The sequence below is a fragment of the Alosa alosa genome, chromosome 10 (assembly GCF_017589495.1).
Source record: "Alosa alosa isolate M-15738 ecotype Scorff River chromosome 10, AALO_Geno_1.1, whole genome shotgun sequence".
NCBI lineage: Eukaryota > Metazoa > Chordata > Actinopteri > Clupeiformes > Clupeidae > Alosa > Alosa alosa.
The window spans coordinates 10,356,229-10,379,821 of record NC_063198.1 but is presented as its reverse complement, the minus strand read 5'-3'; the positions used below and the strand labels follow the sequence as shown (position 1 = coordinate 10,379,821).

At 39.6% G+C, this 23,593-nt stretch overlaps 3 protein-coding genes across 7 annotated transcripts; 1 reads left to right on the top strand and 2 right to left on the bottom strand.

Moving 5' to 3' along the window:
- Positions 1 to 274: 274 nt before the first annotated feature.
- inpp1 (inositol polyphosphate-1-phosphatase) lies at positions 275 to 23,539 on the top strand. Of its 5 annotated transcripts, none has more exons than XM_048254244.1 (12): positions 275 to 343; positions 1,636 to 1,845; positions 2,053 to 2,152; positions 2,383 to 2,591; positions 2,852 to 3,027; positions 3,318 to 3,434; positions 3,933 to 4,018; positions 4,159 to 4,252; positions 4,356 to 4,436; positions 4,743 to 4,878; positions 5,843 to 5,939; positions 17,557 to 17,726. In XM_048254244.1, exons 1-12 carry the CDS (start codon positions 334 to 336, stop codon positions 17,591 to 17,593), a joined length of 1,353 nt encoding a protein of 450 aa, XP_048110201.1. In that variant the 5' UTR covers positions 275 to 333; the 3' UTR covers positions 17,594 to 17,726. The 5 variants fall into 5 exon arrangements, 4 of the variants coding, with proteins under 4 accessions (XP_048110201.1, XP_048110199.1, XP_048110200.1 ...); XM_048254242.1 differs by lacking the exon at positions 275 to 343 and adding an exon at positions 438 to 775; XM_048254243.1 differs by lacking the exons at positions 275 to 343; positions 17,557 to 17,726 and adding exons at positions 438 to 775; positions 6,233 to 7,166.
- Positions 6,012 to 12,904, bottom strand: LOC125301617 (protein S100-B-like). The gene is made up of 3 exons (XM_048254248.1): positions 12,637 to 12,904; positions 7,270 to 7,404; positions 6,012 to 6,362 (listed from the first exon to the last, which is right to left on the bottom strand). Exons 1-3 carry the CDS (start codon positions 12,670 to 12,672, stop codon positions 6,219 to 6,221), a joined length of 315 nt encoding a protein of 104 aa, XP_048110205.1. The 5' UTR covers positions 12,673 to 12,904; the 3' UTR covers positions 6,012 to 6,218.
- On the bottom strand, positions 14,183 to 15,867 carry LOC125301616 (protein S100-B-like). Its single transcript, XM_048254247.1, has 3 exons — positions 15,668 to 15,867; positions 14,988 to 15,122; positions 14,183 to 14,614 (listed from the first exon to the last, which is right to left on the bottom strand). The coding sequence occupies exons 1-3, from the start codon at positions 15,833 to 15,835 to the stop codon at positions 14,468 to 14,470; spliced, it is 450 nt and encodes a 149-aa protein (XP_048110204.1). The 5' UTR covers positions 15,836 to 15,867; the 3' UTR covers positions 14,183 to 14,467.
- Positions 23,540 to 23,593: the final 54 nt, after the last annotated feature.

Here is a 23,593-nt window from a genome sequence, read left to right as displayed (position 1 = left end):
TGTTCAGGGGTTTGAGGATCATGAAAACGTGCCCGAAATTCACATTCCCTAACTCTATAGAACCAAGACCTCATACTAGCTATGCCCAACGTTTAAAACAAGATTGATGAAACATCTTGTCCGCCTTAACAATAAAAACTGTCCTTTTGCTACGAGAGATTTCCTGGGGAATTTCACATGAAAGACTAACGTCTCCAAGTGGGCAAGGTGAAAAAAGAAACTTCCACGTCTCAACTATATTTAAAACAAGATTGTACAAATAATAATAATAATAATAATAATAATAAAAACTTCCCATATAGTCATGCACTAACTTCATTCGGGACGTCTAAAATGTATGCAGGTAGGACCCAAAAACATTGAGTATTTGTAACCTTCACAGGCTTTTCTGCGCTTGTCACAGCCAACAGCAACAGTTCAAAGTTCAACAAATTCCGTATGCTAGTTTTTGCCATGGTTTTTGCTAGTCTTCGTCCTAATCTGTGCTTCGATAATAAGTTACTATGCGTGTAACAGCTATAGACGGTAAAAGGGTAACAGCCTGCATGAAAAATAACCGGATGCTCAAATTCCGTGGCTTTAGTAGCCTAATCAGATTCTCAGAGGAATTATCAATACATGATAATTTAATAAAGGCTTGTTTTTTCTTGGATCTGGGACGTTGTGGAAGGTTGACGGAACACAGTAATGCACTTTACACTGTATGTAGGTTGCCCGGTCAGAGCATTTGGTCAAATTTGTGGTAACCTTCGTCGGAAAGTGTGCAGCCAACGAGGTAAGACTCGCTTGACCCAATTCAAGTTTTGTAACAGGCAGTGTGCACATTTTATTGAAGCCAACCCTTACAAAAATAACTGCATTAGCCTACTTCACGTTTCTGAGTTTGAGTATCAAAATCGCAGTTTTGGAGGAAATGTTTGCATTTCTGTAGCCTACTGTACTTTACTGCTGAAATCCAGTATTTATGACATGAAAATACCTATCTTTTACTGTCTATGAAAAATATCACTGTATTGAACGGCACTGTACTTCAAAAAGCATGCAGCATTCTGCAGTTATTTTTTTGTGAGAGGATTGTAATGCCAACGTTTTCAACATGACACATCATGTTTGGTAACCCTTTAAATGTCATCTTAGTGCAAATGAATGTTGAGACAAAAATTGTCTGTGAAGAATTGTAGGCTGCTCAAGAATTTTAATGTCAAACTTACAACTTATTTGTCAAGATACCCTTAAGGTGCTCACTGACTTAAACAGACACCACAAACATCAAATTAGAGTAGCAGTTGATCTTTTCATAAAACCTAAAATTACTTAATTTTATCTTTAAAACTCAGAAACAACCATATTCATATTTTTTTTCTGCACTACATGTTTATGCTGGTCTGGCTTCACTTTGGATATTATTTGGTCAGGGGTATGGAATACAGTATAATTTTGTTACCTGTGACCAAATCTATTCACTTGTAACAGCTTTTGAGTTCATTGATATCAGCTCATAAATGACTTAGAAGGGTCAAGTACACACTGACTCACACAGAACACAATAACATGTTTCCGCATTCAGAGCTGGAGTAGAGTGAGATGTAGGCTACACAAATCTATAATGTCTGGTGGTATTTTCTCCTCATCTAGCTCAGTTCCGATGGAGAAGCACCAGCTATCCCGCTCCCCTGTTAACAGCCAGGCCCACACGTGCCCTGATAGATGAGCCCATCAGCATTGAGGCACACCATCTGCCCTCCCACCGGCCCATCACAGTACGGGCACACATGACCAGTGAGGATGGAGATCTCTGGGAAGCACTGTCTCACTACCACACAGATGCACAGGGTGCAATCAACTGTAAGTCTTCTAGGTCTACATAGTAATAGTGTAACACAGCAACAGTTCTAAGATCTAAGTTCTAATTTCTGACTCACTGAGTAGTTTTAGTCTTAGTTATGCAAACGTAAAATGAGCTGACATGTGTTTCCTTGTAGTACCCTGCTTTGAAATAGACGGGGTTGTCATAGGGTTTCAATGTAACATGTAGCTGCTGAATTCTCCTAGTGATGCGGGATGCATCGGTGGGTGGTTCCTATGTGGGCTGTGAACCAATGGGACTCTTCTGGGCTCTACAACCTGCTCTCGGAGGTAGAAAGGGACTCCGGTAGGACGCCAGCACACTGGTGTTTTAAACGTGTTATGAATATATAATAATAGATTAAGTTGTATGTATAACACGAAGTAACTACACACACCATAATCTGACTACCTAAAATTGCATGGTTATAGTACAGAATAGATCATGTTTAAGTGTTTAAAAACCAGTATTGCCATTTTTTTGGCAGTGTCTAATAGTTGCTTTTGAAAAATTATTTGTGTTGTGTCTTGCTGCAGGCTGCGTAAGAGAGACGTTGAGACTCCATATTCAGTGAATCTGTCTCTACTAGACGGGCATGTGAACCCGGAGGATAACAGAGGGAAAGGATCCGGAGAGGGACAGGAGCTGGCGGCAGTGGTGGTGGATAGGTACTACATGGCACCAGGAGTTCGCCGGATTGAGGTTCGGCAGAATGGTGTGGTGGGCACCATGTTTCTCCCACCAGGTGAGCAAGGGGCAGATCAAAGTGCAACCTGAAAGCCATCATTGTGACTCGGCTGAAGCACAGCCGACTGTTTATTGTGACTCTTTATCATGATGGCTCATGGCATCCTTTAATCACAACCTCCGTGTAAGGGTGGAAGCATGCTTTGGCCTCACAGCTACCGTAGCAGTTCAGAGTTCAACTAAATGCACCATGCTGTTTACAAGGTCTTCATCGAGTCTTCATCGCTGTAAGCCTGGCTCTACTGGTGTTTTCTCTAGGACCAGGCCCATTCCCTGCTGTACTGGACCTCTGGGGGATGGGAGGGGGTCTGGTAGAGTACCGCTCTGCCCTGTTTGCATCTCATGGCCTGGTTAGTTTCGCCTTGGCTTACTTTGGCCACAAAGACATCCCCGGACCCCCGAACCGTATCAATGTGGGAGATTCTTACTTCCGGGTAAGGCATTTTGCAGCAGCATTGTTTGTGAGTCATGCCCAGAAAGTCTGGTTTAGTTCATGGAAATAGTGCTTCAGTACTGTCTAGAGAATAATAACCAGCTAGGAGTGAATTCTGCTAAAATGATCAAATAGTTTCATCATCAAATTGGCCTTATGGCAAAGATGAGCCCTAGTCTGATCTGATGATGTGACTATAATAGAATAATAGTCAAAATATTATTAGTGTACTTCCATATGGTTGATGCAGGGAAGTTCTTTGAAATTGTTTGGAACATTTGTTTCACCCAGGCTGCCTTCCAGCTCCTGCAGGACCACCCACAGGTGTGTGAGGACAGGATTGCATTAATGGGCCTCTCATTTGGGGTGTTTCTGTCCCTGCGTATAGCCTCTCAGCTCTCTGTCCATGTAAGTATGGAAGTGATTACTGATGAATTACAGTTGACCAAAGCCACATGTATATAGTCACTGGCAATATGTGCATCACATCTACGATCGCCTTCCTTTTTGTTCTCAAAAGTACTTTTAAACATGATCTCAAAATGTTTGATCTTATCTGAGCATAGAACTTATGGACCCTTTCAAGAGAGTTCCATTATCAGCATCATAGTTGGCCCCACAAGACTTCCTTTTTAACATTCCATATGTTATCTTAATGCAGAGGAAGTAGATTGGGGCCCAGATAGAACGTTCAAGCATTGTTTTTGTTTTTATTGATGAAAGGGTCTATAGTTTTGCAGCTATCCAAGCCGGTCTTTCATACTTTTATGTCAGAATGGGACCCATACCTATAGAGACATACATATATACATAGAGACATGACTTGAGGTAGGGACAGGAGCTACTGTACTGAAATGACAATGATAATATTGTACATATGTTCCTCCACTTAAACATCTCTCCCAGCCTAGATGTGTAGTCGGCATTAATGGTCCTTTGGGCAGTTTCAACAAATTTGCAAGTGAAGATGGACTTAAAGAAAGCTTCGAAGAGTTAAGTCATTATTGTAGCTAAATAAGTTATTTGCTTAAAGTACAGTATTCACAGCGCCTCATTTTAAGGCCTAAAAATGTGTAGGCTCTTCTTTCTATCATTTAATTAATTTGTGTAATCTGATTCATATTTCAATCAGAAATCAGAAGCACTGGAGTTATGATGAAGAGGGTTACGTTAGTTTCAAAGAAGTGTCTTCGCCAAGAATCGTTCCTTCAGAAAATTATGTGCAGGTACGGTGATATCATATACACCTCAAACACTGATGGACTTTTAAGGTATTGACAGGCACTGGGTTTCCTACTCACTTTTTAAATATATTTGCACTGTGTGTAGGTTGAGAACATGTGCTGCCCCCTGCTGTTCATAGTGGGAGAGGACGACATGAGCTGTACTGCTCAGGAGAATGCAGATGAGGTGGAGCATCTCTTGACTTCTCTTTATGGTGTAACCAGTTACATTATATGCCATTTCTATAAGATAAAGAGATTAAGCTTTTGCTTTGATATGGCTGATGTTGCTTTTTTGTTTTGGTGATATTTCATGTTCACTCATTGGTGAATTATTCTTTGTTGGGTTCTGTACAGAATTAGATTGTCAGTGTTTAGTTTATAACAGGCATCTATAAGACTTGAAATCCACTATACAGTGAAGCACTTATCTTCTCTTGTGCTTCTCCTTTGTAAAAATAATGATTTCCTTGTGTTTTTGTTTTGTTCTTAGATTAAGAAGAGACTGCAAGCTGCAGGTAAATCTCATCTGTTCAACCGTCTGTCCTACCCAGGTGCTGGCCACCTGATTGAACCCCCTTATGCCCCCAACGCACGCGTGTCTCTGTGGACAACACGACCCAAAAAAGGTATGTCCCTTACACGTCACTCTGCTAATGGCAGACTTTCCCTAGGTATCTCTCTGTGTATAAAGGATGTCACACATGGCCGGCGATACAACAGTCAAACGCGACGGTGGAATTCTGTTAATTTTACTACACACACTACTGGCGACGCGATCACCCATCGATTTAGTGGAGATACACTGACCAGACAGCTGTTTTCTATTATGACGTATCACAATCGCCATGAAAAATAGGAAGGATTAGAATAGGATTAAAGCGATGCAACGACAACGGTCACCCTGTCGTTCCACTTGCCATGAGTGTTTCCCCATTCACTTCAATAGATTCTATTCAATTTTGCCGGTCGCCTGCCATAAATCGCTGTCACGTCTCCGGCCGCGTGTGTAGTAGACCTTAGTTTGAACTAGAATTAGAATTAGAATAATTAGAATTATAAATAGAACACCACATAATTTTTACTGGCATTGATAGAGTGACACTGAATGAATCACATCAGAGGTGCGTTCAAATTTGCCAAACATTGGCGAACGTTTGTGGTGAACATGTTTTTTCTTAACAGATAAATTTGAACGATTTAGTGTTATGTTAGCATTCCATTGTAACGGTAATTGTTACCTTCGTCAAGGCCACGTCCAGCTCCACTATATGTTCGCGGAGAACTACCTCCTCAGACTGTTTACGAGTGTTTGCAAACGTTCGCCAAAAACTCAAAGCAAACAGAAACCTGTTTTCAAACGTTTGCAAATGTTCACCTATTTTTGTGAATTTGAACGCTTCCTTCTGAAGCATGTTGGGTTGTTGAGTGTGATGTGTAAGTAAGACTTCAGGTCATGCATGCTGTTTATTATGACCACAAATATATGTGACTATCTGGCACAGATAGTATCACAAAGAATAGCCATATATGAGTTTAATCCTGTTGTGGGGTTTTTCTGCGATTATAAGTTGTTTTGTGGTTGTTTGCCAGTGATGACGATATGGGGTGGAAACCTTGCGCAACATGCTGCAGCTCAGGAGGATTCATGGCAAAGGATTCAGAAATTTCTGGAATGCCATCTGCGAGGGTAGGCTTCTTTGGTCTGACAAAATACATCAATTACTCATGGCCTCAAAGACTACTTTTTAGAACATTTGAATGGCAGTGCTTATGTATTTAATGCAACTATGGTAAAGACAAATACATGTTAAGTGAAATGGACAGTAGGTTATGGTACCTTGGATCTGTTTTACAAATATTTAATCAATTTCAAGATTAGATTGCATATTAATGCCGTAATTGCTTCTAATGAGGCTATAATGATATGCATGTTTCAAACACTATGTCTTTTTCTTTTCTTTCCAAATTAATGATGCACAGAGAAAGAGTCATGACAAGCTGATATCACTTGGGCAATAAGTTTTAGGAACCCCTTCAGGTCCATCTCCATGTCACCATTCTGGTCAAGGCCAGAAAAAAGTTGGTCAAGTGCCGCGTCATCTTCAACTTTCTGTGATAAAGACAAAAAACGTTATATTATCGGATTATGTCTGATATGAACACACTGTAAATGTTTTTCTAGAATTTCTAATAATCAATGCCAAAAATATTGCTACAAACAGTCATGAGCTGCAGGCCAACCAGCCCAGCAGGAACAGGGCATAGTTGCCATGGAAATGTTATGCTATTGTGTCAAAGCAAAGGCATTGGGCACTCACAGCAAAGATTCTCTTGGCCAAAGATTGGTTGTAGGTTCTAACGGTTTTGAAAAAAAAAAAGTTTTGAAAAAAAAAAATATTTTATATCTTTTGTGAGGCTTTGTCTGAATATCATCAAAGCTAAATTTTACGTTACCGTGCCAACTAAATAGACATCACCATTTGTCATCTGGCAAGTCCTATTACCTAACAGACAATCAGTTGTGAGAAACACATCAACACATTTAAGGATTTTGCTTATTGCAGCGCCCCCCAGTGGTAAGATGACCAAGTTTGGGATCAGCACATCAAAGCTGGGATATGCCCTCACTCCTTTTTTGGAGGTGTTAACTTTTGTATATACTAGAACACAATTGGTACCTTTATAGATTCACTGCTTGGCCTCCAATTATGGACTAATTTTTGCAACTCTGATTGTGAAGCAGCTGAACTGTCAATTGTGCATCCTCAATAGCTAATCCTCTCTATTGCTGTAATCTACAAGGAACAAGGAAAAATGTAAGGAAAAAGGAAAAACTCTTTTGCCTTAAGAAAACCCAGCAGGGTCGAAATGTTGCCTTTTGTACATTAAATATATGGGAGTCTAAAGCAGTGTTGCGGACATTATATATTTTTTCACTTGAGTATGTTTTTTTGTCCTGCACCTGCCAGAAGGTGGGATGTGCACACAATAACTTTTTGTTAAAAGGAAAAACTCACCTTGATAAAATGTCTCATCTCCCAATTAATGAGGTCCTTGAGCTCAGCCTTCTTCAGGTGGCTCTTGTGACCTGAGTACTTGTGGAAGACTTTAAGGATGGAGATCATGGAGTTTTCAAGCTCCGAGATGTTGCTCTGCACAGGGGGAGTATTGTTTGTTTAGATTGTGTCATGGAAAAACTGTCCACTATCGAATCCAATTACAATCAATCACTTAACTATTTACTAATGTGGAACAAGGTGTCCGAAGGAGACAATGCAGACAGGAGATCTCTAAAGACTGTTGATCTTTATTCACTGTATTGCAGTGATAGTCCAGCCTAAACAATGTCCAGACCAACCGTCAAGCAATAGGGTGAGGTGAGATGTCATCAGCTGGCCCCCCCGGATGAGATCTGACTTAAAGATGGCTGCGGCCTATCTTTTAAACCCGTTGGCCTTCGAGAAGTGCCCTGTCCTTGTGCCATTTTCGAAAGACACCTTTTGGCCAATCAGCATCTGACAGGGTTACTAATATTGGTGGAAACCATCTTCCCATCGTGCATAAAAATATATGCAAAACTGTATAGTTTTGGATCTTTCTGGTTCTATCCAGCTGGGTGTAAGCAGGGCTTTCTTATCTTGTTTACTTCATAGCAGCCAATGCCCACCTATTACTTCTTGCTCTTATCTTCACCAGCTGACATCATCCTCTCTCTTGACCATGTAATGAGAGGCCTAGTGTCTACTGTATCCTCCTGCACCCCACTCCTTGACTGCTGGTCTGGCCTGTTCAAGATGTGTAATAGCCTTGAAACGCTCATAATAACTGCAGTAATATTAAAGCTTATAAAAACCATAAATGCATCCTTTAAGTCATAGAAAAACACGACAATTGTTTCCATGTTGATGCAAACAACGGCAAGCCTTTTGGTTATCACAGTGTGATACATATCATAAATTCATTCTACCATTCAAACGTTTTCTACCATTCAAACGACAGAAAATCACACTTCTATGCAAATAATCTAAAATCTATCAGAAATATAATGTAGACATTTGTTGTCAAAATGCTAACTAGGACGGAAAACAGCTGTCGGGAAGGTTCAGGCATGTCAGACCTTTATGGAACAGTAAGATACATTAGACTTGTGAATACTGTACAAAACACTTGTAATCTGACTCCATAATTAGTAAACAACCTACAATATCACTAAACAGTTTAGAAACCAAATGTTAAGCACAATGGCATGGCACACTAACAGTGTTGGGCAAGTTACTTCAAAATCGTAATGTATTATGTATTACTTATTACTGTCATTTCAAAGTAATTTGTTACATTATACTATTACTGTCTCTGAATTGTAAGGCATTACACTACTATTGTATTACTTTTAAGTTACTTTTACCAAAATATCTAGAAATATGGATGGATGAATTGGAAATCTAAATGCAGTTTATTATGCTCAATGTAGCTCATTGCACTTCTAATGGAGGGCGATGTGGTATAACATAATGACTGAGCTAGGCTTAAGGCTAACAACAGAATGCAATAGGCGCAGTGATGGCTCATGATGCAATACAAGGAACAATCATAGCCAGAATTTTGTTAAAAGCAGATAAAGGTCGAAGTCTGGTCAATTGTGATAGAAATGCTGTAACTTTATAACCTGACTCTCGCCAGATGAATTTCGTTCCGCTTAGCTCCGCCTAGCTTCACTCACATCCATCTGGGACCTCTTCCATTGAGAGTGATTTCAGCACAAGATTGTATGGTAGAGCCAATCAGGACGCAGGGCGGGAGTTTCATAGATGTGACATAGCGTAGAAGCGACTGTGAGACTGTTATCAGCGTCACGGGTTGGCTTCGATGTAAGTGGTTGAAGTAGCACGTCAATAGATGACGGACAAGTGGCTTATTCAATCATATGCAAGCATTTTTTGATTAGGCCCAGCCTTCTGAAGCAACACTCCAATGGATTGGTCCCAGATGGATGAGTGGAGCTAGGCGGAACGAAATTCATCTGGCGAGAGTCAGGTTAGTAACTTTAGGCTTAGGCCTACTCATTAAAATCAACAGAGAGCCCACTACCTGTATATTAACCAAAACTTGTCAAGATAGGCTACACAGTCTGGCCATTTTGGTGCCCTAACTGGTGAAATACTTGTAATGTTGTATTTCAAATACAAAATAGTATTTTGTCATTTGTATGGCACAGATACACAATTATGATTTTGGCCTATAATGTGGTTAATTGAAAGCTCTGTCAGTCGTTTTGGATAAGCATCAGCTAAATGACTAAATGTAAATGTAAATTCTTGAATTATTCGTCTGATCACACTACATGAACTTGCATACGGTATACTATTTGGTATGACGGGCCAAATTGTATTGTTTTTTACTATATAGTTTTAATAGGCTAAATGTTTGGGATACTAAAAAGCTTTTTTTGCAGTGCTTCCATACTTCCTTGAAAAAAGTATTTTGAGTATTTTCTAAATACAAAAATACAGTATTTTATTTTGACAGGCCTATATAATATGGTTACTGTATTTTGTAGTTTATTTTGATACATTAAAAATGAGGGTATTAGGTATTTTATTTTGAAATACATTCTGATGTATTTTTGCCCATCCCTGCCTGTTCCCAGCATTAGAACACTTTGCGATGGTTAGCTTGTCACCTGTGACGATATATGCTAGGCCTAAGTGATTGACCTATCTGGGTGCGTTTGGAGATGCCTGATGAAATCAGACGTTGTTGAATAGGCATAATTTATCCTGGTGCCACACACCTTGCATGTAGCTGTTCGCTTATTTCCTCTGTGCACGAAGTTTTTGTAACCGAAAGTAATGATAAAAGACACAACTCCGGGAGGACTTCTTATCGCCATGGTCAATGCATATCTGTGAGTGTGCGCACATAGCGCATGCGTTACATTGCACATTATGCAAAGGGCCATGCCGCTCGTTATACGTTTCACAAAATATGTATAGCAGTAAAATAAAATAGAAATACATGAATAAATTTAGATTAAAAAAGCAATAATTCCATGAAATACAGGTTGTTCAGGAGTCTCGAAGCTCGAGTTCGAGTCAAGTCTGAAGTCTTTTGAGTGGAGTCGCAAGTCAAGTCTGAAGTCACTGTTTTTGCGACCTAAGTCCAAGTCCCTATCTTTTTTACATTTCTATCCCTTTATTCTCTTTAATTCAAGTTCACAGCACGAAGCTGACATGAAGAGCATTTATGCTTTATCAAGAATCAAAAAGATTAGCGTGCACCGCTCTAGATGTGTCATTAAATTAATTGTGCTATTTCGCGAGGTATAGAGATCTTTCGGTATCAAACACAAAATGCACTTAACTGTTCTTGATATCCTAGTTGTCTCTGATGAATTAAAAATAATGAGCGTAGGCATGCGGTAACAGGAGATACATTCTGCTATTTGCGCAGTTGTTTGCGAATATGTATCAAAACATAACACCACTTAATTTCAGGTTAAAATGCATTGTAATGCGCGTTACTGAAGTTTGTACCGAGTAAAATATTACCCAATTGTTTTTTGTAATGCCTTACATTACCGCGTTACAGCAAAAAGCAATAACCTATATTACAGTAATTACATTACTTTTGTAACTCGTTACTCCCAACACTGCACACTAAGAGGTATATGTATGGGAGGAACAGTTTAATATTGCAATACATGGTAGCTTAAATGTTACAGATGTCAAGTAAACACAAAACCAAACCTGGGATGAATGAGTGAGAGAAAAGGGAAAGGGAATACAGAGACAAAGAGAGTGAAAGAGATGAGCAGGGCAGAGAAGAGAAGCCATGCTCCCGAACACTCTCAGGTGTTTGCTTTTAAACACTAGCCCTATACCAACCATTAATCAAAGCCCAGCAGAGATCACATTGGACTAGTTATCTTTCTTAATATGTCAAAATAGGCCCATTACCATCACTGATGTAACTCAATGGCACATTTTATAGGTTTATCCTTAATGACCAAGTTTGAATGGATAATTGATTAGAAAGCTATTTTGCAGTTATGTTTGTGTGGCTAAAGACTTTAATGTTCAGGGAAACAATAAAGCTGGTCTTTTTGACTATTTGCTGCAACAGAACTTGTAATTGTAATTAATTATGTTCTAAAACTTATGTAACCAGTACGTAACTTTAGTAACCAGAATACAAAGAGAAGCAGATGGCCATTAGGGCACCACTGCGCAAGTAAATAAGAAACTCTATTTTGAAGAAAAGTTGTCTGACAGAGGCACATAACAAATGGAAAGATGTCGCTTGGCACCATCTCTCAAACTCAGACGAGGAAATGTGATCTGGGGATACTTTGGTGCTTGTCAATGATTTTATTTAGAGTATTAGTATACAGTATATACTCTTTTGATCCCGTGAGGGAAATTTGGTCTCTGCATTTATCCCAATCTGTGAATTAGTGAAACACACTCAGCACACAGTGAGGTGAAGCACACTAATCCCGGCGCAGTGAGCTGCCTGCAATATCAGCGGCCCTTGGGGAGCAGTGAGGGGTTAGGTGTCTTGCTCAAGGACACTTCAGCCGCGCCAACTGGTCGGGGTTCGAACCGGCAACCCTCCGGTTACAAGTCTGAAGCGCTAACCAGTAGGCCACGGCTGCACCCCAGGTAGACCTGGTAATTGCTGCAAATGGAGGATTATTTGATGAAAGCACATTATCAAGGCCATATTTGCCACGTTATGAGATAGCAATGTCTTTTTCTGGGAAACATTTACAAGCTTTTAAATATATATAAATATGTCCTGTTGAATGAATTAATATGACATTTGACTATTTCTCAATTTCATAATTTTAAAGAACAAGTGCATTTAATGTGCTTGATTTAAATCTATGACGATTATAATATTAAAAATATTAAAACAATACATCAATTCCACATGAACAAATTAAGGTGGTTCAACACAGCATATCCAGTCAAGTCTTCATCATATGTCAAAGTACAACAAGAACTGCACATATGTGTACATGTTCATACATTGTTCATACTAGCCATATGTATTCTGTTCTTATAAGGTTACTGCTAATACACTGCACATATTTATATTTAATTTATACTACTGTAAACCACCTTCTGTAAACCAACTGTATACTATATATCTTGTCCTGTTTATGCACCACCTGTCTATACTTTGTATATCAAATTGCACTTTTCCAGTTTTTTTGGCACTTCTGGTTAGATGCAAACGGCATCTGTTGTCTTTGTACTTGTACTCTGCACAATGACAATGAAGTTCTATCTAATCTAATCTAATCTAATCTAATCTAGAACTCTGTAACCTACAAATCAGTTTAAATAAATAAATAAATAAAAATGAATTTCCTCAGTTACCTGCACTGTAGAAGAGCTTGTGCCAGAGAAGAGCATTTTGTCTGTATACTGTCTGTATGTCTGACGCCTCAGAGCTGGTTCAGGTTGACACCAATGGATTTATTAGCCACATAATAATGCCTCATGTAGTCATGTGATGTATTAATGGATGTTGTGGTTAGAGAATGGGTAGGCCTAATTAGTTTATAATGCACTGTGCCCAGAAAATGTTGGCAAATGGCTCAGATAGAAGGGAACTCTCTGCTTTCAAAATCTCCTTAACCCTCCACTTCTGCCATCAGCTTCCTCACTGCTAATACCCAGCTAGATCTGCTATTCCTCATCTCAACTTCGCTTTCCTGAAGAGCGTCTGTTGTCTCTGTTTTCCCTTAGCACCATGAGATCAAAAGAAAGACTTTTTGTGTGTGTGGTATCTTGGAGTGCGTTCTATCAACTGTGCGTCCGTTCTAGCCACAGCCCATGATACATCCAATAAGCATTTTCAAAACATCATCTGTCTAATTAGTTAATTCAATTAAGTCATGCCTTGTAAATATGATCATGTAGTTAAGGTATTGTTGTCATTGTGATATATGTTATTATTATTTTATTAATGTTATTTCTAAATGGGTAATGGTGCTATAAATTGGTAGTATTGTTATGCTAATGAATCAGCGGGACACCGAAACACCGGGGCACATAAAACTTGGCGGGCATGTTGCCCCACTTTTACAGAAAAAAAATCATTAGGTCCCTGGGGGCCACTCCCCCCCAACCCAGCGGAAAAACAAATATTGATCCTCCATTTAGGCTGTATTTCCAGTATTGGCGTCACGTAGTTTGTCCACCAGCTAGTGCAGTGTCTTGCTGCAAGACACGCATGCTGCAAGGCACACTTGACTTGGTTCCAGCTGTCAAAGAGGCTACAGAACCATCACTGCACGCTAATTAAGCTGCTCTGACTGTAGGTAGCCTAATGTTAGCGCATACAGTAGTTGCAGTTAAAATACCTGCTAGCACTGTGAATCGAAACACTCCCAACACCGGCACACATGTATGTTTAAAACATGTTTAAAAACTGACTAAGGGGGAAGACATCAAATGTATTGAAGCATTTGGGAACAAACTGTATAAACTTTGAAGCAGTCCCTCCGAATTAGATTAGGCTGCAATTGCCGTTGTCCATGACCAGCATATGACCTGGCAGGGTCATGGCAAGCCGTTTTAACATGTAAAGTTATGGGAAGCCATCTGCATGTACGGAACCCTTAACCCTAAAGGGACTTATTGCAAGATATTTTTTTTTCATCTCTCATTTTAACTGTTGTAAATTCAGCGCACAATTTACTAAAACGTGCGCACAATATGCAACCCCAAATCAGAAAAAGGACATTTTCGCTTAGGGGTATACTCACTTTTGTTGCCAGTGTAATTTCTTCAGTGTTGTCCCATGAAAAGATATAATCAAATATTTGCAGTAATGTGAGGGGTGTCCTCACTTTTGTGAGATACTGAAGCATACACAAAAGTTGCAAGAGTAGGGGATGGAGTAAGAGATGGAGACAAATTGACAAGCGTGATTTATTTTCGTGGAGAGGATGTACAGGACTGAACGGCGGTCATATTTTGTTGTAAACTGACACAGTTTTGATTTTTATTTAGTTTTACACTGTTTATTTAAATCTAATACTTCTGAGTGTTACAAAGCTTTATTGTGTCTCATATACATACATGGTTCCAAACAATGTTGAAGTTAGTCTGTACAACATCCTTTTTATTCATGGTATTTTACATTTTTTATATTCCACAATCACACTATTTGTTATGTTCCTACACATGCACTTCTTCATTCTTAGCGATGCTCAGGGCGGTCGAGGTCATGGCATGCTGATGTCACCATGGCGATAAGGGCTATGAACTCTTGGAAGTCGATCTCTAAGTCTCCATTCTGATCGAGGTCAGTGAAAATCTGGTCAAGCGTCTCGCTGTCCTGGACTTTCTGTTAAGACAGTAATTGAAACCTGTGTTAGAACTTCAAGTTGAGGGTGAGGGACGTCAACCGCAGCTATCATCACACATAACTTTGTCACCTTGATATAAGCAAGGACAATATAGAAAGAACTGTCTTCCAAAATGCTATCCACTATTTTAATACATTTTCATATATAATTTGTTATTTTGTTTTCAGTAATTTCAGTGGAACTCTAATTGGGTTATTGTTATTTGATTTATCTTTACTCAATCAAAACACCGCAACTGCACTTTTATTGATATTACCTGAAATACACAATAAAATAAATGACTTATTAATGTTTTCAGAAATGGATTTATAGAATTTTGGAAAAGAGCTCTTCATATGTAGGACAACCTACTTTCATAAAATGCGACATCTCATTGTTGATGAGGTCCTTGAGATCAGCCTTCTTCAGGTGGCACTTGTGTCCTGAGTACTTGTGGAAGACATTAATGATGGAGACCATTGAGTTTTCAAGATCTGACATGTCGCTCTGCAGAGGGAATGTATTTAACATTTTGTCAAATAACAGCATGTTTGTCATGAGTCAAAACAAAAGCGTCACATTTGTTAGACATCCCTCCCCCTATTTTTCTCGATTGCCATTGAAAATAACTTGACACAGAAAATTGACACAGAAAAATTATATTTGAACGTATTTACTAATCTATAAAAAGCCTTTGGCCTGCAAATATGAACAACTATGATTTTATAGATAATGTTGAATATTTTATTCACGCCAGTACATAAGCTCTCTTGACATAGATTTTAATATAAAAGAAGAAATGGAAAAGAAAAAGGGTTGACTGATGATCATTTAAATAGCAGTTGAGTCAGGTACACCAGAACATGAACAATATGCAGAGAACACTTCAGGCAAAAAGTATTAGGATATAGGATAATAATTAATATAAGGATATAATAAGGATATAATTAGGATATAATAAAATTATATAATTAGGATATAATAAAATTATATAATTAGGATATAATAAAAGAATATAATTAGGATATAATATAAGGATATAATGCACTTGCCAGCATGTTGGAAGTAGAAGAAGCAATGTAGAGGTAGAGAGTGGCGGCTGGGTCTGCAGAGGAAGCGAGGCTACTGAACCACTCCTTGTGAGTGGGATGGATGCACTGATCAACCACATTTGGATACCCCATGTTCCCATGTGATGCGTTAATGGATGCTCTGGTCATTTCCTGAGTCTTTTTCAATTTTCTTTTTTATGGGAAGAGGAAGAATTGCATGCGTGACCTAATGCTCCTTGTGGACTCATGTGCAGACATAACTTTGGGTGAAATGGCATTTAAAATGTTTATGTATTTTGCAGCCACAGTAGGGAAACAGAGCATCGCATAGGATTACATTTTTATATGTTGAACAGTCCTTAATCACTGATATCTCTCTGGCCGCTCTGTAGGCTAAGGCCCATTTCCCTGTGTGAATAAATTCTGTAATCTTATCAAAACTGTGTTTTATCAATCAATCATGTCATATGTCAGAATATAATACACTTAATGAGCGTGTTTGCCTGGATTGTCTATAAAGTATTGGACATAGCCTATAATTAGATTTTTATTGACTAGGACGTCTAGCAGTATGTTTAAATAAAGTAGGTAGACCTAGATATCAATAAATAAAACTGTAGCCCCGCCTCGTTTCGTGACGTCAAGAGGCGGTCGCTCTTTAGCTTCAATGGAAAATCTCTTTCAAACATCTGCACTGACGTAGCCTGTCAGATACGAGGCGACTTGAAGACTTGAAAGAAGAGTCTACGACTCTTCCTCCATTAAATCAACATACATTGTAGCGTTTAAGATAGTATCTATTGACACGGCCAGTCGCTACATTCTTGGGCTACCGTTTGTTCAGGAATCGTTTTCAGCAAAAGCAGCCTACCACAGGGCGCCATTCGAGAGGAGATCAGCTACAGTTAACTCGGTAAGACTTAGGACTGTGTAGGCTATAGACTTAGTCAGTCTATGTGTTGTCAGTTGCATGAGCAAAAGTCAGGAGTGTTTCACAATTGGACGAACACAGGTGTGTGTGACTGTGTGTGTGTGTGCGTGCGTGCGTATTTGTGTGTGTGTGTGTGTGTTTTGTGCGCGAAGTCGACGTAGTCACGCTCTTCTGACTGAAATGCATATTTTAGCTTGGTCTGTGAACTCACATCCTATTCGAAACAAATGTATTCGGGGGTCACTGCAATGACTGTAGTAGGCCTACATATTTGGCTTATTAGTCAGTCAATGGATGAGCTGGGCAATTTATTCAATAGCAATAACGCGTTCAGGTCTAATTGCATTATTATCATTTTTGAACAGAGAAAGTGTCGATTCTGGACAGGGGTGTACTTCCACATGATATTACTCATCCGTTTCAGACTTCCACAATTCCTCTCACTGTTTTCCCCCCCTACATTTTCCATCCACAGGATGCCCTAGTTTTATTAGGCCAGAATTAGAGCATCTGGGGTGTTTGGCTTTCTATTAATAACTGCTAGTCTGACATCTCTCTGAATCTCCTGCAGTGTTTCTGTCATACTTTCGAGCATTGCCTCAGATGTGCTGTGTCCTGTTATATCTGTTGTATTTGCAGTTAGCCTATTGCATTATAATAGTGTCAAAATTACAGTGCATGATGACTGTTGCAGTTTTCATCTACTTCCCCATGCTATTCCTATAATCTGAATGAAGACAAAAAATTAAACCTCAAACCCTAAGCTTAACCCTAACCTTTAGAATGAGAAAGAAGTGGGCCAGGAAGTGGTCCCACTGAGATACAGCCACCTCCTTCCTGAAGAACTTGGCCTACTTTAAAGTCATCTCAATTCTTTAGGGGAACCCATGAACAGATTTTTATCTTGTGTGGTGACTTGGCAGGAATGTGAGAAATTGTGGGACTTGTCGTCCCTTAGGTCTCAGATATGGCGGAGCTGCTGCAGCTTCTCCTGAACGTGTCAGAGAAGGCTGCCAACGTGGCCCGAGTGTGTCGACGGGAGGCCCCGCTCTTCGAGCTGCTGGTCCAGGAGAAGAAAGGAGATGACAAGAACAAGAAATTTGTTCAGGACTTCAAGACTTTGGCAGATGTGGTCATTCAGGAGATGATCAGACATGACGTTGGAGCTGTGGTAGAGAGCACACTGAATTGTATCAATACACAACTCTACCGATGGAATCTTTGACAGTGTTTTAAGATTGCAGTCTTGTGTTCTTGCAGTTTCCCGAGCTAATTGACTTCATCCAAGGAGAGGAATCGAACAAGTTTGAGAATGGGCTCGGTGAGTGGACTATTTTATCATCACACGTTACAGTCCATCTCTCTAGACACGGTGATCCAAATCAGTGTGAAAATTCAAGCGCTCCTGGGCCTCAGAGTAGCCACAGAAATCCGGTTGATGGGTCTCTCTCCCTCTCCCCCCACCCTCTCTCCTTCCCTCTCTCTCTCTCCCTCAGGAGAGAGCGTGATTGTCACAGTGTGTGCCAAAGAGCAGGAGACGGCCGCCCTGCTGGCCACAGTGCTGGACGGCGACCAGACTGCGGCAGCGCTTTTGGCCAAAGCCATCCACCAGGACCTCCAGTTCAGGGATGAGGCGGCCGAGAGACTGAAGCCGTTCCCACTGAGCCCTGCAGATGTGGGCATCTGGATAGATCCAATCGGTGAGTCCAGGAGCTTGAGCCCTCTGTTTTCGAGATCTCCTCAAGAAAGGAAAGAAATGCTCAGAAATATGTTGACATGGTTGGAATAGATGTCATGTATCCTACATGCATAGATTCTGTCTGTTTGTCCCATCTGTCCATCCAGCCTTAGGTTGTGTCCTTCACTTTACATCAACTCAATAGCTAGACATAGTACCATATTAAATACCTTTACAGAATGAGTTTATCACACCAAAATCAATACAATCAGTCACATAGTCTTGTCACCAGTGTTGGGAGTAACGAGTTACAAAAGTAATGTAATTACTGTAATATATTGCTTTTTGCTGTAACGCGGTTATGTAAGGCATTACAAAAAACAATTGGGTAATATTTTACTCGGTATAAACTTCAGTAACGCGCATTACAATGCATTTTAACCTGAAATTAAGTGGTGTTATGTTTTGATACATATTCTCAAACAACTGCGCAAATAGCAGAACTTATCTCCTGTTACTGGTTGAAGATGACCGTGGCTGGCTGCAACTGACTCGATGGACATAAGCCTACGCTCATTATTTTCAATTTATCAGAGACAACTAGGATATGAAGAACAGTTAAGTGCACTTTGTGTGTGAAACCGAAAGATCTCTATACCTCGCGAAATAGCACAATTAATTTAATGACACATCTAGAGCGGTGCCACGCTAATCTTTTTGATTCTTGATAAAGCATAAATGCTCTTCATGTCAGCTTCGTGCTGTGAACTTGAATTAAAGAGAATGAAGGGATAGAAATGTAAAAAAGATTGGGACTTGGACTTAGGTCGCAAAAACAGTGACTTCAGACTTGACTTCACTCAAAAGACTTCAGACTTGACTCGGACTCAAGCTTCGAGACTCCTGAACAACCTGTATTTCATGGAATTATTGCTTTTTTAATCTAAATTTATTCATGTATTTCTATTTTATTTTACTGCTACATATACTTTGTGAAACGTATAACGAGCGGCATGGCCCTTTGCCATAATGTGCAATGTAACACATGCGCTATGTGCGCACACTCACAGATATGCATTGACCATGGCGATAAGAAGTCCTCCCGGAGTTGTGTCTTTTATCATTACTTTCGGTTACAAAAACTTTGTGCACAGAGGAAATAAGCGAACAGCTACATGCAAGGTGTGTGGCACCAGGATAAATTATGCCTATTCAACAATGTCTGATTTCATCAGGCATCTCCAAACACACCCAGATAGGTCAGTCACTTAGGCCTAGCATATGTCGTCACAGGTGACAAGCTAACCATCACAAAGTGTTCTAATGCTGGGAACAGGCAGGGATGGGCAAAAATACATCAGAATGTATTTCAAAATAAAATACCTAATACCCTCATTTTTAATGTATCAAAATAAACTACAAAATACAGTAACCATATTATATAGGCCTGTCAAAATAAAATACTGTGTTTTTGTATTTAGAAAATACTCAAAATACTTTTTTCAAGGAAGTATGGAAGTACTGCAAAAAAAGCTTTTTAGTATCCCAAACATTTAGCCTATTAAAACTATATAGTAAAAAACAATACAATTTGGCCCGTCATACCAAATAGTATACCGTATGCAAGTTCATGTAGTGTGATCAGAAGAATAATTCAAGAATTTACATTTACATTTAGTAATTTAGCTGATGCTTATCCAAAACGACTGACAGAGCTTTCAATTAACCACATTATAGGCCAAAATCATAATTGTGTATCTGTGCCGAATTTCGTAATTCAAGTCCAGTGCAGAACTGAATAAGAAAATCATAAGGCTATGTATCTTGAAGTTCCAGTATGTGAGAAACTTCATATGACATAGAATTGTTATTTAATTAAACAAGGTGAACTTGTCCCCACTGTAGAATGCAGAAAAGGATGCTACAAGGAAGGGAATTCAAACACACTCAACACCTTACCATCTATTGATGTCATTGTGGTTCATTGAGATATCTGACATTTTTTCTGTTAAATATGGGCATGGAGACAATAGGACATGGTTACCTTTGTCCTTATGTGAACTTGCACAGGTAAACTTGCTCATCTTTACTTGCGTACGACTTCACACCAGTGCTTCAGACCAGAGCTGATGCTTCAACAATAGCCGTCACTGAAAAGCTGTGAGTGTCTTTGAACACAGCTGTTCTCACATTAGCTGATTGCGATAAAAATAAACCATTGTTGCCTAATTACCAATTATTCATTACACCTGTGTAGTATCTACTTTTTTTAGTGTTTTTCACATATAGTATTTTGCAGTATTTCTAAAATACAAAAATACACACCAATAAAGTATTTTGATACAAAATACAGAGCCATTACCTTCAACCCAATAAAATACAAATGACAAAATACTATTTTGTATTTGAAATACAAATACATATTACATGTTTCAGAAATACCCATCCCTGGGAACAGGCAGATTACATCTTTATAGTTGGCCATATGATGATATACTTAGGTTAATACTGTATTTCACCAGTTAGGGCACCAAAATGGCCAGCAGTGGCACTGTGTAGCCTATCTTGACAAGTTTTGGTTAATATACAGGTAGTGGGTTCTCTGTTGATTTTAATGAGTAGGCCTAAGCCTAAAGTTACAGCATTTCTATCACAGTTGACCAGACTTCGACCTTTATCTGCTTTTAACAAAATTATGGCTATGATTGTTTCTTGTATTGCATCATGAGCCATCACTGCGCCTATTGCATTCTACCGTTGTTAGCCTTAAGCCTAGCTCAGGCATTATGTTATACCACATCACCCTCCATTAGAAGTGCAATGAGCTGCATTGAGCATAATAAACTGCATTTAGAATTCCAATTTATCCATCCATATTTCTAGATATTTTGGTAAAAGTAACTTAAAAGTAATACAATAGTAGTGTAATGCCTTACAATTCAGAGACAGTAATATTATAATGTAACAAATGACTTTGAAATGACAGTAATAAGTAATACATAATACATTACGATTTTGAAGTAACTTGCCCAACACTGCTTGTCACACTGTTATTTAGTCATTACATAGGCCGACAATGTAACATTGTACTGTAAGAGGATTTAGTGTGTATGTCTGTTTTGTAGATGGCACGAGTCAGTACATAGAGGGAAAGGAGGAGCTGGTTCCGGAGGGAGATTTCTGCTCATTTGGACTTCCATGTGCTTTGGTTTTGATTGGGGTCTACCTGCGAGCCACAGGGGAACCTGTGATGGGTGTCATAAACCAGCCATTCCATCAAAGAGACGAGACAGGGCATGGGTGAGAAACATACTGTACCCTCTATGTTACAATTCACATACATCATTAAGATAAGCATAGGCCTACACCAAGCTGACCTCAAAAGCACAAGCTGACTATTGGACATCCTACTGTCGACTTGGTATGCGCTTAGCTTTAAGCAGACACTGTGTGTTTCTTAGCTGTGTATAACATGGGTTTTACCAATAGTATCAATACTGAAGTATTGGTAATACTGAAACTGTAAATAATATTTACATTTTGAAGATTATTGTACAGAGACAGGGAGCAAGTCTGTACAAGTTTGTTCAAGTCTGATGAAGAGCTGATGTGCTCGAAACATCACTGTGGGGATCGAATAAATACAAAGCAAACTGAAAGCAAGTGTGCGGACCTTCTTTTTTACTTTGGATCTTTGACTTTTGGCTCCTGCACCTTAATTTGGAAGTGTGCACATTCCCAAACTTAATACAGAGACAGGGAGCCAAATTATTGTTAATCTCTTAATCTAATGTGGGACTTGTGTAGTGCTTGCAAGACAGTTTTATTTTTCTGAACACCTCAATTAACAATGTCACCAGTTTTGGATATGGTGTGTAAATGTCTGTCCTTAGACACCAGTGTGAAGCCTTGTTGTGATTCCTTATCTTATTACTTGCATCATACAGTACAAGTTCATCACTGATTCACATGAATATGAATGTCAAAACAGTGTATACTTACACAGCGTGACTTTGACCTGTTGACAGTTTGACAATGTGAACATTTTTACAGCTCAGTATTCCCCTGACGCCCTTCTCATGACATTGTTGTTGTTTCAGCTGGAAGGGCCAGCACTTCTGGGGAGTGTCCCACGGAGACTTCAACGCGTGCTCCGTGCCCAGGTCAAAGCGTCTGTCGTCGAGTGAGGACGGGGCGTGTCTCTCAGCCGTGCTGAGCTCCAGCGAAAAGGCGGCGGTCAAGGAGGCCCTCGCTCCCCTGTGCCCCGGGAAGTGTCTGAAATACGCCTCTGGGGCTGGCTACAAGATCCTGTGTGTCATTCTCGGCCTGGCGGATGTGTACGTTCTCTCCGAGGGCTCCACTTTCAAATGGGACTCCTGTGCCCCGCATGCCCTGCTCCGAGCGCTCGGGGGCGGGGTGGTCGAACTGGGGACTCGGCCTCCTGGTGGGAACAAGGGCCAGGTGGAGGTGCAACGTGGTGCTGAACTGACCTATCACAAGCCCAATGCTGGTTGCCGTGGTGCGGACCAGTGGGCCAATCAGGGAGGACTGGTGGCCTATCTTGATTCCAAAGTGCTTTCAAGGGTGTTGGGGGAACTCGCAGGGAAGATCTAAGAGGTTTTATGTATCGATGTGAGGATTCTGTGAGCAGGGAGGTGCTGAATTAGGGGCCATATTTTAATTCAGTGCCAGTGGGGGGTTTTATTTTTGTAAGTTACTCACTTGTGTGCAGTTTCACTCAAGTGCACAGTGCAATTTTGTTAATGATGTTTTTAAAACTATCAATCTATGCTACTGTATATTCATATGCAACATATAGATTGTTTTTATGTTTAACTGGTTGGTTTGTACTTCCAACTCTAACCACGGAAGTTAAAGTACATGTTTAGTGTTCACATTGAAAAGATGCTGTTTGTTCCCAAGTGCATCAAATAAGTGCATAAAGAATGTGTAATGGAACTAAGGCTTAATTGCAGATTATGGAACCTCAGTTTGGTATGCAGTTTGTCACTGTTGGTTATAACTGGTGTTGGATGCATCTTTTGTAATTTGGTTTCAATCCATATGGATTATTTGTGCTGTGTCATTGGAAACATTTTAAACACAGGTCACAATAGGTCAATAGAAACCAGGGTGCATATGGTTAGAGGAAACTCAAACTCTAAATGTACTGGTTACATTAAATATTTTTTAAAATAGACAAAGCTTAATGTTGTAATAAAAGTTTACTACTCTGGTAGTAGCAACCCACCTGTCTGCCAAATTGTCATGTTATATTTTTAGTCCTTTATTTTTGTGCAGATTTAATAACAAACAA

Bases quoted from the DNA above. Each gene is read 5' to 3' on its own strand.
- LOC125301617 (XM_048254248.1), bottom strand. From the start codon at position 12,672: ATGCTCTTCTCTGGCACAAGCTCTTCTACAGTGCAG. The intron at 7,405-12,636 runs GTAACTGAGGAA...CCCCCTGTGCAG, and splicing joins CAAGCTCTTCTACAGTGCAG to AGCAACATCTCGGAGCTTGA. The intron at 6,363-7,269 runs GTGAGTTTTTCC...TCTTTATCACAG, and splicing joins AGATGAGACATTTTATCAAG to AAAGTTGAAGATGACGCGGC.
- inpp1 (XM_048254242.1), top strand. From the start codon at position 688: ATGCACTTTACACTGTATGTAGGTTGCCCGGTCAGAGCATTTGGTCAA. The intron at 3,028-3,317 runs GTAAGGCATTTT...TGTTTCACCCAG, and splicing joins TGGGAGATTCTTACTTCCGG to GCTGCCTTCCAGCTCCTGCA. The intron at 4,437-4,742 runs GTGGAGCATCTC...TTTTGTTCTTAG, and splicing joins CTCAGGAGAATGCAGATGAG to ATTAAGAAGAGACTGCAAGC.
- LOC125301616 (XM_048254247.1), bottom strand. From the start codon at position 15,835: ATGACCAGAGCATCCATTAACGCATCACATGGGAACATGGGGTATCCA. The intron at 15,123-15,667 runs GCAAGTGCATTA...TTCCCTCTGCAG, and splicing joins CTTCTACTTCCAACATGCTG to AGCGACATGTCAGATCTTGA. The intron at 14,615-14,987 runs GTAGGTTGTCCT...CTGTCTTAACAG, and splicing joins AGATGTCGCATTTTATGAAA to AAAGTCCAGGACAGCGAGAC.